The sequence below is a fragment of the Aythya fuligula genome, chromosome 17 (genome assembly GCF_009819795.1).
Source record: "Aythya fuligula isolate bAytFul2 chromosome 17, bAytFul2.pri, whole genome shotgun sequence".
Taxonomy (NCBI): Eukaryota; Metazoa; Chordata; class Aves; order Anseriformes; family Anatidae; genus Aythya; species Aythya fuligula.
The window spans coordinates 6,309,991-6,328,944 of NC_045575.1; the positions used below are offsets into that span (position 1 = coordinate 6,309,991).

Consider the following 18,954-nt stretch of genomic DNA (forward strand, 5'->3'; position numbering starts at 1 on the left):
TTTGTATATTTAAAGTTGTGTATCTACCAGTTTGCTGTTTCTGCTGAACAATAAGTTTGGAAAGTGTCCCTAGGAGTTTTTGAAATGCATCACTTGGAATTAATTTCTTGTCTAGAGTCTGGCATCAGACCTGTAGAAAGTCTGTAGAATCTTTACGAGGTTTTAGCTGACAAAATAAGAGCTCGTACTGAGTTGTCTCCTTTATTTTATTGGACTTCCGTGAGAATTTATACTTGAATGACTAATGGTGCGTTATTTCATCATATTTAGCTGTGGCAGATCTCCAAAGGATGTTTCCAACACCACCTTCTTTAGAACAACACCCTGCCTTCTCCCCGGTAATGAGTTATAAAGATGGAATAAGTTCAGAGACTGTGACCACCTTGGGAATGATGGAAAGTCCCATGGTCAACATGGTTCCAACACAGCTTGCTGAGTTCAAAATGGAGGTGGAAGATGGATTAGGTAGCCCTAAACCTGAAGAAATTAAGGTAACAAGCTGCACGTGTGGTGTTCTCATCATTTCACCTGTGTATGTTTTGATTTTTACAAACAAGTTACTTGTAGCGTGCCTGGCAGACTACTTTAACAAATGTGAATGAGATCCATATAAAGTTTGTATTGGTCTTTAGTTGGAAAAAGAACTTCTCTAGTAAAAGACCTTTTAATTGTTTCTCTGATTTTAACTGTAGGCATTTTTCTTCTCATATGATAGGTATAATTTTATGTTTGTAATGTTTTTGGGTGCTATTAGGAAACAAAGAGTATTGTATGTGAAATGAGCCCTCTGCCTAACAGAAAGAATGAACGTATTTGAAAAACGTGGTACTTGTGACTATGTGGCTTTTAAATGATTTATTTCTTCAGATAATTTTTCTGTAGCACCTTTTATGTATAGCCACTCCTTGCTGCCAGTCTCTGGGGATGCAGCTAGGATAAAATCATGCATGTAGAAAGGCTGCCTTTTTCTCTCTGAAATGTTGCCTTTTTTGGTTAGGGTTGAAAATCACTGAGAAAGCCCAGGGGTTGAACTTGCTCTGTTTCTTCTTCAGCTGATGTTACTTCACAAGTTTTAAGGCCAGATGGGACCATTCTTATCTGACTTTCTGTATAACACAGGTCAGGTAATGTCACATAGTTACTCCTCTATTGAGTCCTATAGTATATCTGAGTAACGAAGTATTTTTAAATGGGGACTCTGCTACTGGGTACTAGTACTCACCTCCCCTGCTTTACATATCCAGATGTATCCATTTTTCCATAGCATCACATAAAAAGACTTAACATAAGCACCCAGTCTACATTGATCTGTATTTCATTGTTCCATCTTTAGCCCAGGTTAACAGGTAGGTTACAGTCATTCTGCCTGATTGTGTACATGCTGCATTACTTAACTTGTTTGGCCAATTTTTGTCACTTTTGTCGGAAGTTATCTTTATCATATTTCCATGTGTATAGCTTGAGGGATTTTTTTTTTTAATTTAAAAATGCACATTTCCTTTTTCTGCAGCAGTGTGAACTTCTTTGTACAAAGGTAATAAGTAGACAGATATACACAAGAACTCCGTCTTCCTGCTATTCCCTAACCTTTGATTTTATAGCCCAAGTCCTCTCCTTCTGGCCCACCCTTTCCTTAATATGCCACAGCCTGTTCGTTCTATTTCAGCAGCCATTTCTTTCCCCAACACTATCTACCTCCCTTTCATTTTGCGCTCCTAGGAATTAGCTGAGGGCTTATTTGTAATTATCCACACTGCTGAGAGAGCTGTGCACATAAAGAATTTGTAGTTGCATGGACAAGAAGTGGCTATAACTCAATATGGGAATACTGATATATAATCTTGCCTGAGTGTAAATGATTTAGTCAGCTATGAATGAGTAAATTTTCCTGCTAGGCAGTATTGGTGTAACTTAAGGCAGACTGAAAGTAAAGTACAGGCGAGCCACGGGGGGACTTCCTCTGAAAGAGCGTTCAGCTACCTCCATGGGAGGAGATTGGACGGATGGTTGCATTCAAAGATTACAGCTCCATATACTGATAAATTGTGTCTAGTCAGATCCAGGAGTTGCCAGCTAACAAACAATGCTGTTGAGAAAGAGAAACTTTGCAGAAGTGTAAGGAAGTGAGTTAGCAGTGGCCCCCTTCTGACGAGTCACCCACCTGGAAAATCAGGCACTTAGCAAGTCTACTGTGTTATTGCAAAACCTCTTCTTCCTTCTCTCCTAGCTTGGTAACTTGAAGGCATGATGAGAAAAGGCATCTTCTTAAAGGCTTTGCTGATGTACAATTGTCCACTCTCTTTGCATAGTTTGTGCATCTATCAATTCGGATATCATTATAGAAGCTTGAAATAAGTTTTGAACAAGGTTTGTAAGGCCTTGCCTTGCCACGGACCTTGCTTTGTTTAATTCTTCTATTTGCAAAGTAAACTATTTGCTAACAGTAGGATAATTCGGCCTTGGTAAGAAAGTCTTTACTGTGATTTGATGAGCTGAAAATTTGTGAGTGGGAACAGAGTTCAGCATGTCATTGATACTGGAGGTACTTTAATCTCCCTTGCAACAGATTTAGGAGTATTAAAATATACATTTTAATTTGCTGCCTGATAACATTTCCAACAAGCACAGTTTACTCTGCTTTTAAGTGTGTCACACCTGCTCATATACACCAGTGGGGGAAACAAGCACCTAAACCCATTGCTGATCATTTTGAGAACATGTAAGTAGATTTCTTGTGCTGAATTTTCAGCAGCTGAAGATAGTAATCCACGCATTTCTCATCTCTCAATGCTGTACAAGATGTGAGGGAAAAATACTGAAAGATCTATTAAGATATAAAATACTGAAATTCTAAGAAAGATTGCTGTTAGTGTTTTAATAATTATTTTTACTTTGCAGTAATGCCTCAAAAGAATCAGTTCTTTTCTTCTGAAACACAGAATAGCTTTAGAAACTTGGCTGAAGTTCTTGTAATCATTATCTGCAACCAACCATGACAGCCATTGGAAGTCCAGTTTGACTGGATTTAATTTATATTCAATATTATGTTTATTGTATTGGCTATATTATAATAAATGATTTTATAATAATATATTATTTATATTTAATACTAGGAGTGGTGCTAGTGTAAAGTGTCCACTGTTATTATTTGGATTATATTCATCCCCAATGTGGGGGTTATTCAAAGAGGCTGAGTTAAAGGCATCTAAGTTTTCTTCACAGTGTGACTCAACCTCTGCATTATCAGTACAGAAGTCTTGTGAACATGAACCTTTTAAGTGCCTAAATTAGGTGCTTTAAGTCAGAGTATGAATATTTCCCAGTATACCATTTGCTTTTCAGACAGACTTAATGAGTGTAGTCTAATTGTCAATCTACTGCCGCTAGTTAAAGCTGTATGGTATCTTAGCGTACCAAGGAGCCTCAGCTGAGTTTCCTTGAAGGATCTGCTCTTGAATGTTTTGTAGAATGAATAAATATCCTTAATTATGGGGAAAAAAAATGAGGTTATAGAGGGTTCAAACAGTACAACAGGTTTTAATTAAATATGTAAACATAAAAATCCATCTTACCACAGTGTTGTAAATAATGTCACTTGGATGTTACAGGATTTTTCGTATGTGCACAAAGTTCCATCATTTCAACCTTTTGTGGGCTCCTCCATGTTTGCTCCACTGAAGATACTGCCAAGTCAGTGCCTCCTACCTCTGAAGATACCAGATGCCTGCATTTTCAGGCCTTCTTGGGCTGTTCCTCCTAAAATTGAACAACTTCCTTTGCCACCTGCAGCCCCTTTCATTAGAGATGGCTACAAGTAAGTACAGTCTTGCAGGAAATTACAGAGTTTGTCATGCCCACACTTCAAAGGGCTAGTTAATTAAAATTCTTGCATATATTAAAGGGTATTTAGCTAAGCACCAGAACAATAAAATAGTCTGCAAATGTGTTTTAAACCTTTTAAATCTGTCACTGCCTCAGATCAGAGAAGTTCTGATTGTAGGAATGTTTGAATTAAAAACAGTTTTTGGAAAATGTAGTACATTGTTTCCATTGCACTCTTAGTGCTTTTAAAAGAACAGGAACAAATGGTACTTGAATTAATTGCAATTTCTGATACAGGAATATATTGTAATTCAACGTAAAAACAGAAGAGCTAGGGAATAAAATGAATGCACTTAGCCTCTCAGGTCTCTGTCCTCCCATTTCAGCACTGAGTTCTCTGGTCTACAGCTAGGCTCCGCTCTTATTTGTACCTGTATATTCAGTTTGAGCTACAGTCAGTCGATGAGAGCTGGTCCCGATACCAGTTTGCCTTCTGCAGGCTCCTAAAATTTTGAGTAAGCCTGTGACAGCTCTCTGTGAACCCAGTGTTAGCTCTTCTGAGTTCCCGTGGTTTCGTCTGAATGGGTCACGTACTAAGCTGCTGGGATAGATGCTGATTGGATGTGTGCTGTCATCTTCTTTCTAAATATTGAAAGAAAAGATGCCACACCTCTTTCCAGTATCAGTGCTGTGACCTATAAGCCATCTCTGTTAGTAAACTTTAAAGATAGCCTTCCTTACTCAGTTCTCAGAAATTAGCAATGTTTATGGAAGAAGTTCTTTGCTGGACATCTTCAAAGCTATCAAGAATTTCCACCATAAAGTTCATAAATCCTCTTAAAAAGCATACTGTAGTATGCTTTTTAAAGCATAAAAGTCTTCTTTCTGCATTGCACTAGCTTCTAGAGGAAGTAGCCTGTATCTTTAAATCAGTCTATAACTCCTTTAAATCAGTCCCTTTCCAGCTCCAAAGGATCCTTCAGTGTTCTCAAAAGAATTGCAAAAAAGAAATTGTAAAGCATTGATAGTGCCTAGGGAGCAATCTAATTCTCAGTTTTTTTCATAATAGTAACTGATTCACCAGGCCTGGGCTGCTTATTAATTTCAAGTATTTGTTGGGGGAAAAAAAATCTTTCATTTTCAATATAATCCAATTAGAGTGAAGATTATTAGCGCAGGCTTCCGACAGAGCGGTGATTGCCAATCAAGGTTTCTAGGTCACCTTTTCTTGTTAGTCTGAGGCATTCAGTATGCTTCAGGTTCAGAATTCCTTCAAACCTTTGTTCGTTTTTTTCCTCTTGCTTTGAGTTGGACACACATGAGTTCAAGGTAATAAAACGATCCTAAGAAATAAGGTCTTCACTGTTTCCCTTTTCAAGCTGCTAATAATATGTAAGCATTAAAATAGTACTCATTTTATATAACACGCAAAATACACAGTAAAAACAGACATGGAAAAAAAAATCCATTCCTTTATCAAGAGACATATTGAGCTCTTAACGCTTTTTCCTTGCCCTAATGTGTAATGAAGACATTTCAAGAAAAATGAGCAACTTATTAGCAACTTGGAAAGAGCGAAGTAAAGATTTTTTATTCTGGTTGGCTCCCTATTACCTGTTTCTTGATAAAATGAGTCATTCCAGAGGGAAGATGGATGTCACGGGATTATACAAAATCTGGTTTGGTCACTTGAGTTTGGCAGCAAATGATAAAAATAGAGTAATAAAAATCACTGAGGACAAGAGGTAACCCAAAAATACGGTTCTTAGCTTTAGTGGATTAAAAGTTTGTTAGGGTACCTGTCATTTTGTGCTGCAGATGATGTAATGCTAAATGAATGAGTATTTTTGAATTTATAACATCTAAAATGCTATCGTCAATAGCAGACCGCCATTTGGCAGTACCTTATATAAATGCCACATGCTGCATTTACTTCTGAAAGATACTTAAAGAGATAATTTCTAAATAAAGTAACATTTCTGTGACTCTGAAATATTTTAATTTTCCACTGATGTATAGTGTAATTCTTTACAGGTAATTGTGTTTAAAAGAATAACAAAACGTAATTTTCCTTCTCTTTTTCATAAAAGAGTTACAAATACCCTAAAAACTTAATTTACCTAGAGTCTTTTAAAGAGACTTTTTCACAATTTGAATTTTATCCCATAGAAATAATCTGCAGGAGGGTTAAGTGCCTGAAAGGATCCCTTTTAATCATACTGATAAGAAACTACTATGTTCATGATGAGAATTAAAATTTTAGTTGAAAGAGACGTAAGTAAAAGGTTCTGAGCAGCGTGTCTGAAGGTGTTCCTTCTTTACTGCAGTTACAATGAATCCTTTCAGCTTTAACCATCTCCCTCTACTTAAAAATAGTTCTCATGAGCTCAGTCTTCACAACCAACCAGTTTGTTGCATTTGTCTCTGTTTTTCTCACACTCCTTGTAGCAATGTGCCTAGTGTTGGGAGTTTGGCTGACCAAGACTATCTTCAGATGAACACTCCTCAGATGAATACACCAGTGACACTGAATAGTACTGCTCCGGCCAGCAACAGTGGAGCAGGAGTTCTGCCATCACCAGCAACTCCCCGCTTCTCTGTCCCTACCCCACGCACTCCCAGGACCCCAAGGACTCCTAGAGGTGGGGGTACTGCAAGCGGTCAAGGATCTGTAAAATACGACAGCACAGATCAAGGTTCACCTGCTTCTACCCCGTCTACGACGCGACCGCTTAATTCTGTGGAGCCAGCCACTGTTCAGCCAATCCCCGAAGCACACAGCCTGTACGTCACCTTGATTCTCTCAGACTCCGTGCTGAACATCTTCAAAGATCGTAACTTTGACAGTTGTTGTATATGCGCCTGTAATATGAATATTAAAGGTGCAGATGTTGGATTGTACATCCCAGATTCATCTAATGAGGATCAGTACCGTTGCACCTGTGGCTTTAGTGCTATTATGAATCGCAAATTAGGTTACAACTCTGGGCTCTTCATTGAGGACGAGTTGGATATTTTTGGCAAGACCTCAGACATCGGCCAAGCCGCAGAAAGACGACTGATGATATGTCAGAGCAACTTGATCTCTCAGATGGGAGAGGGAGCTAGAAGGACCCAGGAACCTCCAATGAGCCTCCTCCTGCTCCTCCAGAATCAGCACACACAGCCTTTCACATCTCTGAGCTGCTTGGATTACATGTCCTCCAATAACCGTCAGACACTCCCGTGTATGAACTGGAGCTATGACAGACTGCAGGCAGACAGCAACGATTCCTGGATAGAATGCTTCAACGCCCTTGAGCAAGGCAGGCAGTATGTCGATAACCCCACTGGTGGAAAAGTGGATGAAGCCCTAGTAAGAAGTGCCACTGTGCATTCTTGGCCTCACAGCAATGGTAGGGATCAGAACAAGTTTTTTTCTTTAAATTTTGTGACCTTTATGACTTTGTTTGAAACTTGGCAATCATGATTTAATTAATCTTTATGCAGGAAATAAATGCATTAAAACATTCTAGAAGTAAAGTAAGTTTTTGTAAGCATTATGAGTTACACAGAAAATAACAGTAGTCCAGTTGTCCTTAGCATTTAGATTTAGTGGTCTAAATTTACTCAGAATTTATCTTTTAACAAATCTGAATCACAGATGGAAAGCAGCGTCCAGTACTGGGGGGGAGGGCAGAATTATGGCCCTTTTTTGGAGAAGGGTGTAGTCATCAGAAAAGAACTGCACTGTATGAATGTGTTACTCGAAATAGAAAAGTGATTTTGTACTCAAATACTATGTGTTTATATGCTGAAGATGAGCTGAGCTGGGCAATGGTAACATTGAAAGGTATGTGAAAAGGACTATGATGACAGCTTTATTTCATTGTTGGTTTCATCAAGTACCACACCAAATTCCGTTGAGCTAATTAGAGTTATTCAACTCCTGTTCCTCGCTGAAAATGACGGGTGCTCCTTTGTCTTGCAGTGTTGGACATCAGCATGCTCTCCTCCCAGGATGTGGTGCGCATGCTGCTGTCGCTGCAGCCCTTTCTCCAGGATGCTATCCAGAAGAAGCGAACAGGACGGACCTGGGAGAACATCCAGCATGTGCAGGGACCACTCACCTGGCAGCAGTTCCATAAGATGGCAGGACGAGGAACCTATGGTATGTGTATTATGTTACATACAGTTAAAATGAAAGTATAGTTTTCTAGAAATGCGTGCTTTCTTCTGGAAATACATCATTACAGTCGGGCTCTTCAGATAACTTTCATGGTCTTAAATGGCCTCTGAAGTACACACTTCAATACTACAGTGGAAGTTTTACCCTCCCAGATGATGAATGCTTAGAGTGCAGAATTGCTGGGTGAGCATAAAGATGAATCTCTTCTTTGGCTTGCACTTTATATGCATAACGTGAAGAGGGGAAGCTGTTAAAATGGTACCAAGTCATAATGGGGAAGAGTGGCTTTGTGAGCTAACACTCTAAATACAAAAATGCATATACTACCCCACAGAGCTGTGCTGCTCATGAGCTTTCCCATAGTCTTAATGTTCAGTTCCGTTTCAGTTCAAGCACCTCCTGGTTATAAGCCATACTTCTCAAAAATACACATTACAAAATAGATTTTGTGTGTGCATGACTTACCTTTAAATATGTATTTCTTGCTTGCAGTTTATTTCAGTCTTAGGTGATGTAGTCGTGTTTTTTTCCAAGGTTCTGCAGTGTTTTTTCTCCTGCTAGTATTTGATATATTGCTACTTTGTTTCAAGGCTAGGACAATTAGGCTAACAACAGTTCCTGTCTAAAGCTGTTGTGCTTCACAAGAAGTGTTTCTAATCTAAACTTTTATCCAGCATTTGTAAATTTAAGTTAGTTAGGACCTGCCAACTGTTACCAGAGAGTAAAACCAAAGCTACCTCTATAGTAAGCAGCCTTTGATACAGATTCAGTGATTTTTACTGAATGTCGGCTTTTCAATAAAGTTGTATAATACTTGGCAGAAACTAGCAGCATATTTTTATTTGAATATTTCAGCAGCATTCTTCTAATGAGCAGTGGCTGGGAGATAACACATTAAACTTGATGGTAATCCTCTCAGCTGTGACAGCAAGTGCGCTGGTACGGAGAGGAGAGTGGCATTTTTTTTGAATTAGGATAACTTTGGTTATTATCATGTGCCTTAGAAATCTAAATTTTGGCTAACCATTTTATTCAGTAATTGTGCACCCCCATCTGGAGGTAGATGAACCATAGAATCAGATTTTATTTTATTCATGTTACTGCTTTTGGTTGAATAGGCACTCATGAGATGTGGTTGTGGTTATGGTTATGACAAAGTAAAACCTCTTCTTCCTAAATCTGTGAGAGTAAGCCTCAGGGAGGGCAATGGATTTATTTACAATACACTGAAACATGTTTTATTGCAGCTTTCTAGGAAAGCTGTAGTGATGCTTCAGTTGGCTGAACTTGTTTCTTGACATTTCTGATATGCAATGTAAATCTGTCTTCTCCTTAATTAAAGGTAGTTTTTTTTTCCATGGAAAAGTCTGTGGAAGGATGTGGTTTATCAGGCATGATACAGTCTCTGTATATGTTCCTATATTGTGGTAAAACTTCCAGGAAACTCAGCACAGCAAGGGATTGGTGATTTCCAATATTTCTGTCAGACCACCAACCTCCTGTTACATCAGCGAGCCCACTGCAGTTAAACCAGCTATGTTTAACATCATCTTTTCTTTCTCTTTTTCTTCTCTTTAAAGGTTCTGAGGAATCTCCTGAGCCTCTTCCAATCCCAACTTTACTGGTGGGATATGACAAGGACTTCCTGACAATCTCTCCATTCTCCTTGCCATTCTGGGAGAGGCTGTTGCTAGACCCATATGGGGGCCATCGGGATGTTGCCTACATTGTGGTGTGTCCAGAAAATGAGGCCTTGCTCGATGGAGCCAAAACTTTCTTCAGGGACTTGAGTGCTGTATACGAGGTTGGAAAGAGGAACCCCACTGAATTATTTCTTCCTTTTGTGTCATTTCTGCTTTACTGCATGTTCATTGAGAGACATCCATGGTTTTTAAAGTAACAGTTGCTTGTATAAGGATTTCTTCTGTTTTGAGAACTTTCTACACTTTCAGAGCCAAGAATGGTATCTTGCTGAGCTTATACTGTTAGGATCTTGACTAGTCTGTTTCCTATGAAAGACAAAATTTAATCCTGGAATACGGCCATATGCAGTGCTGGTTAATGTTTCAGTAAAGCCAAAGCAAAGCATTTGGTGTTTTTTTCTTAGCTTGTCTGAATAAGGTCATATGGGGAATAACCACATGAGATGTTCCTCAAACATCACACAGATGAACAAACTATAAGCAGCTATAGCGGATAAACTATACAGGGAATACAATATGAGTATTGATACAGGTGCAACCTAGCACCCAACCAAACCTACAGAACAATTAAAGAAACTTGCTTATGCTGGAGATAAAACCTTTTTTTCTTTGTTTTTAAACAGTGCTCATTGTGTACTACTGAATGTATAAGAGTATTTTGCGACTTCAGTTTTGCTCTAAGTGCAATTCAATACGTGAGATAAACCTAGCCTTTTGTTTTTCTATTTATTAAGAGGTCACCAGATGTATGGTGGTCATGAAGGGTTTAGGCTGCGTAACTTCTTCAGGTACTTTGCATCTAGTTACAAGCATTTCTTCTTTCCTCACCAGATGTGTAGACTTGGCCAGCACAAACCAATCTGCAAAGTGTTACGTGATGGGATTATGCGGGTGGGAAAGACTGTGGCACAAAAGCTAACGGATGAGCTCGTGAGCGAATGGTTTAACCAGCCTTGGGGCACTGAGGAGTGTGACAATCATTCCAGACTCAAACTTTATGCGCAAGTTTGCCGGCATCACCTAGGTAAGTCTACCAGGGTGCTAGCAAGGCTGTTTTTTTTGTTGTTTTCTGTAGGTATTTTAGATGTTATTTGCAGCAGGTGGGAGCAGAGGAGTTTCTGTTAAGATACAGATTAAGATCTGCTTAGAAATAAAGAATAAAAAGTATGGTAACACTTAATCATTTCTTAATCACTTCCATGTTATATTTGCATATTTTAGAAAGTTTTGTTGTTCTTTATCAGTCTGGTGGTCATGTTGGAGATTCATCTTGGGAGAGCTATGCTTGTTCCATTTCAGAAGGGATCCAGAAGCAACCTAACGTGCATGGCATACACAGCTTGGATTAGCACAAGACCCAGAACCATCCAAAATGTCACTGGAAATACATTTGCTGAGATAGTGCTGGTCAGCAAGGCAGGCAGTGGTCACAGAAAACAAGCCATGTAAATCTCTAATTGAGCTGAAGCATGCAAACTACTTTTTGTTTAAAAATATGTAGGAACTTGTAAGTAGTTTCTTGAAAAGCACTTACTGCGTTTGTTCTGAAAAAGGACTGACTGTTCTTGAGTCTGCGTGCTGTGTGGAATGGTCATTTGGTACTGGAGAAAAGCTTAGGAAAGTGTATGGAGATGAGAAATAGCTGGGCAGTTCTACAGTCTGCTGAATGCTCACACCATCCTTTGAGGAAAGTCTGATGAAAGATAGGACTTACTTATCTCAAATGATTCTGTTACCACATCCAGTCTGCTTTTAGTTTTAATTTACCATATAACTGTGAGGGAGGAATTATTACAACACTACTTAACATAAATCCTTAAGGCTTACAGGCGTAGCATATGCACCGCCAATTGAGGAATTCATTTATTGTTATTCATTAATTATTTTTAAATGATCACTGTGGTATCTGTTTTTCTGATGCTCAGGAATAGAAATAACTACATTAAAGTTTGCCGTTATTTAGCTCAAGTAAAAAGGACTGAGATTTTCAGTCTGATTAAGATAACCTGTAACAGACTGCAAAGCCAAACACTGTATAAAGGTGTTATCCCAACACAATCTAACCAGAGGTAATGATGTGTCGGAACCAACTCTGATTCACAAAGCTCCACAAAGTCAGTCCTGTTTTTGAAGACATCTGATTCATATCGGTTACAACTGAAACCCCGACGAATGAACTCCAAAGTAAATATTTGTAATGGAGATTATATTCACTTAGCATTTGTACAGTCTTAGAATATTCTAAAAGCACAGAAAGTATTGTATGACTTTATGGTTAATCCAGTTCACTTTGATGTGAAAGACTGTCATTAATCTCCTTTCCTTTTTACATGCCATTTCAGCACCTTACTTAGCCACTCTGCAGCTTGACAGCAGCCTATTGCTACCACCGAAGTATCAAACCCCAGCAAGCCAGACGCAGACAATACCTGGGAACACTGGACCTGCACCCTCGAATTCAACATGTCTTTCCGCTTCTGGGGCAGCACCAACAGGCAGTTCTTTTAACTCCACTCCCAATGGTGGGACTACGAGCCTTCCTGCAGGAAGCAGTTCATCCTCTGGATCCTCTGTGCCACAGCTGTCAGCATCTTCTGCAACACCCAGCGTTAACCAGATGACCACTACCTCTACTCCAGGGTTTAGTGGGAACATTGGTTCAGGGCAAAACGCCAGCGCCGGGGGAAATACAGCAGACCGTTCACAAGGAAGCACAGGTCCTGGAGGAGACGCAGAATCTGGTCAAAACATACCACAACAGCAACAAGAAGGGCAGGAAGGGTAAGTTACTTAAGTGTTCAAATTACTTGGAGTACTAAATAAATCCATTGTTCTGCTTTCATACAACTCATAATCTTTAAGCTTTATGTAAATCCTTGAAATGAAAGGACCCTCTGATGTGTGCAGTACTACTGTCCAGGTATAAACGGAACGAGGCCCCTTTTTATTCATTTGTAGTCATTACTGACAAGAGTTGGAAAAAACTGATCTCCCCTTTTCATTATAAGAAACAAAGCTTGATACAACCACATGAACATGGGTGTTGTCATGCTGTTTGAGGTGCCTTAGGGTACCCCACCTGGCCTGCATTTGCAGTACAAGAAAACCACAAGGTGTCTCAGGTTCTGTGCCATATCTGCTAGCTCCATCTCACGTCAGGTACTGCAGTATATCTCATGTGGCACTGAATGCCTCTTACACTGGCAACTCCATCGTGCCAGTATTATTAACAGATACAAAATAAGAGCCGTGGATTTTTTTTTTTGACTTGTATTACAAGTGTTGCTTTGTGCAGAGATATATTGCAAGGTCAGAAAACAGGATTATATTCCTGTTACTTTAAAATAAATTTTAGCAGCAAAACATTTTTAAAGACCTCATTATAATAATCCATCAAACATTAAAATTAGGAAAATATTTTTTAATATTTTATGTAAGTAACTTCCTGAGCGAACATGTTTTTCATTACTTTTCATTACTTTCATAATAATGCATATTGCTATTAGTCATGATGTATGTTATGAAGTTCCTGTATCTTAAGTGAAAAGCCCACATCCTGTACTGGTTCAGGTTATTCTTAAGGCATCTGTTCACTGGATCTATGCAAAATACCTCTTTATCAATTGCACTGTGGTTTCTGACAAAGTGAGTCTGAGCTGCTTTTTATCGCTTACAGATGTTGAGCCTCCCATTCACTGTTGAGGCATAGAGGAATATTTTACCAAGATTAAAAAAAAAAATAAAATGTTTAGCTGCTCTTCCCACTACTAAGGGAACCTTTTCTGTAACTAATCAGAGGACTTCAGTCTCCATGAATATTACTTTGGCACTTTTCCTCAGTTCTCAGTTCCTTCTCTCCCTCTTCCCTCCCACCTCTCCCAAAAGAAAACCATAAACAGCAGCACCAAAACCAGGCATGTGCAAACATCAGAAGAAAGCTCATAGACCTAGCATTTGTCAGCTTTTCCATACTGCTTAGATCTACACTATTCTGATTACTATAATCTCATTTAATGCAGACTTTACAGTGTCTTCAATGCATCATTTCTAGCAGGTATTTTGGATTAAGTAGTGCTCTGAATAAAAGTCATCCCTACTTAATCACTGTTCTTGTGCTTTTTAGTTTTGTTTCTGAACGTAAGTTGCTACTCCCCTGCTTCAGAATCTCTCCCTTTCAGAGCAAAACCAATAATTAACAACTGTAATTTGCCTTTGAATTTAACAACATGCATGTCTCCAGTGTTACAGAGAGGGAGAGAATAGGGATTCCCACTGAACCAGAGTCTGCGGACAGCAATGCCTATCCTCCAGCAGTTGTCATCTACATGGTGGATCCTTTTACCTACACCGCAGATGAAGAATCTGCCTCAACCAACTTCTGGCTGTTGAGTTTGATGAGATGCTACACAGAAATGTTGGATAACTTGCCTGAGAATATGAGGAATTCTTTCATTCTCCAGGTAACTCTACCTCACTTTGCATCTTCACACTGGAGAGTCATTCTGTCACAGCATGCTTTGTATATGTGAGCTATACTGAAGGAGACAAAATGCAAGATGATACATAAACTCTAGAAAGCAGTTACAATTACATTGTTGAAAGCACGTGGCTATATATATATAAATGTTTTTATTTTAATTAAGAGATTAATTTAAAGCAGCTACAATATCCTTACAACAAATCTGTTGCATGGGTCTAGCAATCGCATATGCTAGATGCTTTCTGAAGAAGGATTTAACTTGCTATTTGGGTTGCCAATGCCAAGCAGAAAGTGTCCAGTTTCTCCTTTGATTACGTTATATGTTGAGTTGTTTGCTTTCTATATTCTCTCTGAATTATACTGTTTAATCCAGAAGAGGTATGTGAAACCAGACATTTAATGCATAATTTAACTAGTGTATTGTTATTATCTGCTTCTTAAAAATAACTTACCATGTATCTTGGCATATAATAATAATAATAATTACTTACTATGGAATTACTTAAGTATTGAATTTGTGTAGTCTGAAACAGAGCTTGGCCTATAGCCCAGACTTGCCTGCATTTGGCTATGCCTCTTTCACAGCAACCCAACCTATTAAATAACTAGGGGGAAGAATGGGAAGCCAGAGATTACAACCTATGCATGTGTGTATGCAGCACATGCAAGAAGCAACATGTGAATGATTTCTGAATGCCTTATTCTTGTGCGCTCAGCTTGGCTTAAATATATTTTAATTAAAAGATGAATTAGAAGCTATTTCAAGTGTATCAAATTGGTCTTGGAAAGCAGTTGTCGTTTTTGGTAGTCTTGACCTTTTGCTTAGTTGCCATTTTACCGTTCCCTGAAGTGATGTGGAAACTGTCACCAAAATACTTTAGGTTTGGGGATGAACTGAAAAGCAGTTTCACAATTGCAAATTGCGGTAGTCTGCAGGCAATTTACTTGATTCAGAACTGAAGATACTAAAATAATTGACAGCCAATGACATCACCATGTCTGAAAAACAAGAACACACAAACTGTATGCTGAAATTGTATCTTTATGTAAGATGACTAATGAATGGGCTTACGAATTTTTGATAAGTGCTGTTATTTTCTGGGTGCTTACTGTTCACTTCTCAAAATATGTGGCATTTTGCAAGTCTAAGTCAAAATAGTAGACAATTTTCACTAAGGGATGTAGTTACCAGCACAATATTCTCACAGCTGTACACAGTCTATACAGATCTACATTTATTTCAAAATAAACCAAAACAAATTACGTTTACAGATTGATATGTAGAATAGAAGAGCCCAGGTCCTGAAATTCTCGGCTAAAGAAATTATCTTAACTAGAATATCAAACCGAAATTCCAATGGTTCAAGCAAGAAATACAGAATAATAAAAGTTGTGTGATACTTAAGTTTTGTTTTGCTTTTACTACTTAAAATATTTTTAAAAAGAATCTTCTTGGGTTAGATACAGCATAAGTAGTTTGGATTGACGGTTTCTGCTCCAGTGATCTCACTGTTCAAAAGAAAAGCCGTGTTTCCACAGCCATGTGTAGGACATTGTGCTTCTCAGCAGTACGTTAAAAATGAGTTTACGAGGATTTTATTCTGATTTTAAAGAGGATTTGAATTGAAAAGATTATTTTTGTTATGCCTTGTTTACTTCTGAAGGAATGTTATTCCATTTTTCCTTCATGTTCTTACTGTGCAGGTGGGTCCTAGCCACCAATCCTCAGTGTTATAGGCAAACCTTATTATGGTTATGCTTCTTGCTGGTTGAACACGTACATTTAAGAATTTTGCTTCACATTGTTTTCTCAAACAAATAAAACTGAGCAGCAGCGTAAGTTTGCTGAGGTTCCACTGTTTACTACATTGGAAAGGAGAAGCAAGACTCTCAAACCACAAAAAACATTGCAATATCTTAATTCTGCTCTCTACAGTAGGTAAGATCATCACTGTAGTGCTGATTCCTATATGAACAGCAAGAAAATCTTGATTCTAACCACAGACTGTGGAAACAAACCTGCTGAAACACAAAATTCAGAATATCAAGGTTTTAGTAAAGACAGCCTGGAAATGAAGAGGTTGATCAGAATTTTATTTTATTTTTTAATTAAAGGTGATTGACTATGGGTTTTTGATTTTGGACTTTTTTTGTGTGGGTGTAGTTGATATAGTTTTTCATTCCATGATATTTAAATCATAGAAAGTAAAGTTTGTTTAGAATTTCTAGTAAGATCTGCTTGTCATCTATTATAGCCTGAATTTTGAGTACCATTCAGTTGCCCCTGTTAGAAGACTTTTCCGTTTACATTGGACTATAGAAGTCTTAGCTATCTCAGAGACTTTTTAACCTTAAATATTGTGATAATGGAATCAGCACTTTTGTATCGCAGACTGTAGTCAGCAAATAGTGCAGCCATTCATGCAAAAGGGCAGCAGCCCTGATGGGAAACTACAGATACTGTAATGAAAATAATTGAATACAACATACAAAGTGTCATGGATGTTAAATGACTAATGAATGTGTGAATCTGGGTTGGTATTAATGAACAGCTCTTTGAAGATGTTCAATCATGTTTTGTTGTTTATGTGAATTATATAGATTGTGCCTTGCCAGTACATGCTGCAGACAATGAAGGATGAACAGGTTTTCTACATTCAGCACTTGAAGTCTTTGGCATTTTCAGTGTACTGCCAATGCAGAAGGCCACTGCCCACGCAGATTCACATCAAGTCTCTCACAGGCTTTGGGCCAGCTGCCAGCATTGAGATGACCCTCAAAAATCCAGAGGTTAGTATCAGTGTCAAGAAAATAAACATAAAATAAAAAGTAAGGAAAGCACTTTTAGGAGTATTCTTTCAAGATTATTTCAAGGTACAGAAAACAAAGATAATATAAAGGGAAAAGGTAAGATAATACTGAACAGAAAGTAGTAGAAAAACGCCGGATTACTTGCTTTCAAAACACGTCAAGCTTATGGTTTTGAATAAGAGTAAAAGGTCGAATTTAAGCTCAGAGTGAAAAAAGAGAAAATGTATGTTGTTATTTGGGATTCTGAGATATTTTAGATTTGTCTATAGTAGACCTACAAGAAAGTGTTTATGTCTAACTTGTATATATGCATATATATGAACTATATACATATATATGCATATATATGAAATAGGTTGCTGTGCATAATTATGTATGTTCTACTAATTCCCTGAGGTAATGGAGAAATCCCCCTACTTCAGTGGGCTTATCTTTCATCTGATTTTTTTAAACTGTAAGTATTCAAGCCCTCTTTCTGGAATTTCAGGGATTTCAAAAGAAGAATAATCCATCCTACTTTCTGTGAATATTTTTCATTCTTTCAAAGATAACGATGACTGATTTATTTAATTTAATGAATCAACTAAACACTTAAACATTTACCTGCTTGTTAGGGTTTATAAAAGCCTAGTTTCAAAATAATCATAAAACCAAAATACCGGTATGTTACACTACTCATATAAAAGCAGAAGCTCTCGCAGAAAATGTCTACAAGCAGCATCACCCCTGGCATATCTTCTCTGCATTCTGTCCTCGTCCTTCCTGCAGAAGGATATCTTTTCCACAGGATGAATTTTGCAGCAAGTGAGAATGGTTAAACTTCAGGGAAGCTAGGTATAAGGGGAAGAACAATAAAATTTCAAGACCCCTGCAAGCATCTTCCTCCCTTTAATGACCATCCCTATAGTGACGTAAGCAGAAATCTGCTTGCAGATTTTTTTTTTCATTTCACAGTACAGCTATGAAAATACCATAACCTTTTTTCATGTGAGCTGATTAACTTGCAATTTGCATTTTGTGTTGAAATTCCTGAAGAGACAAAAGACAAAAACTGGGGGGTGAGGGGCTGTAAATGTTTTCATGAGCAGCTGCTCGCATTTAGCATAATTACGTTAGATTTCTGCTTTCTCTATTTTACATGCGTTTGCTATCAGTCTGCACCGCAGACTGCCAAACTTTGCCTGAAAATTTAGGAAAATAACCTATTTCTAAATTATTGTGTATATCTTGCCAGGCCAATAGTTCTTTCTTTGAAGAGGTGTTACAAAGACAGGTTTGGGGCCCATCATCTGGAAAGCAACTTTGCAGAAGACCTGGAGGCTCTGTTGTACAAGTTGAACATGAGCCAGCAATATGCCCTTGCAGCAAAGAAAGGCAACAGCACGCTGGGCTGCGTTAGGAAAGGTGCTGGCAGCTGAGCCAGGGAGGTGGTTTTTCCCCTCTTCTCACACTGGTGAGACCACACCTGTAGTACTGTGTCTGAAGCAAATCCAGCAAAGTGCCACAAAGATGGTTATGGGACGGGAGCATTTGACATGAGGAAAGGCTGAGAACTGGAGTGGTCCAACCAGGAGGGCTCTAATGGGAGCCTGATGGGAGAGAGTAAAGATGGAGACAGACTCTTCTCAGTGATATCTGGTGATAGGACAAGATGCAGTGAGCACACATTGATATACAGGAAATTCAGTTAAAATGAAAAAAATCCATGTTGTAGTGCTGACTGAACACTGGAAAAGGTTGCCCAGGCACTCTGACCGGATAAAGTCCTGGCTGACCTTACGTAATGGACCCTGCTGTGAGCAGGAGGGTGGGACAAGATGTTCAGACATCCCTTGTAGTCTCAGCCTTCTGTGATTTTATGAAGAAAAAAAAAAAAAGAAAGATTTAATGACTTGCTCCTATCAGACTTAACAGAACTGCATATGATATTCTTTACAATACTAATTTGCCTCTGCTTATCATTTAATAGT

At 38.4% G+C, this 18,954-nt stretch overlaps 1 protein-coding gene across 1 annotated transcript in view; it reads left to right on the forward strand.

The window, feature by feature from the left end:
* MED13L (mediator complex subunit 13L) overlaps window positions 1–18,954 on the forward strand; it is a 188,936-nt gene that overhangs the window by 155,845 nt on the left and 14,137 nt on the right. Inside the window, exons 15-23 of the mRNA XM_032198722.1 lie at window positions 271–491; window positions 3,609–3,814; window positions 6,271–7,217; window positions 7,793–7,972; window positions 9,571–9,794; window positions 10,525–10,717; window positions 12,036–12,474; window positions 13,934–14,153; window positions 16,775–16,963. Of these exons, the coding sequence (XP_032054613.1) occupies window positions 271–491; window positions 3,609–3,814; window positions 6,271–7,217; window positions 7,793–7,972; window positions 9,571–9,794; window positions 10,525–10,717; window positions 12,036–12,474; window positions 13,934–14,153; window positions 16,775–16,963 (2,819 nt within the window). The remainder of the gene's footprint in view (window positions 1–270; window positions 492–3,608; window positions 3,815–6,270; window positions 7,218–7,792; window positions 7,973–9,570; window positions 9,795–10,524; window positions 10,718–12,035; window positions 12,475–13,933; window positions 14,154–16,774; window positions 16,964–18,954) is intronic.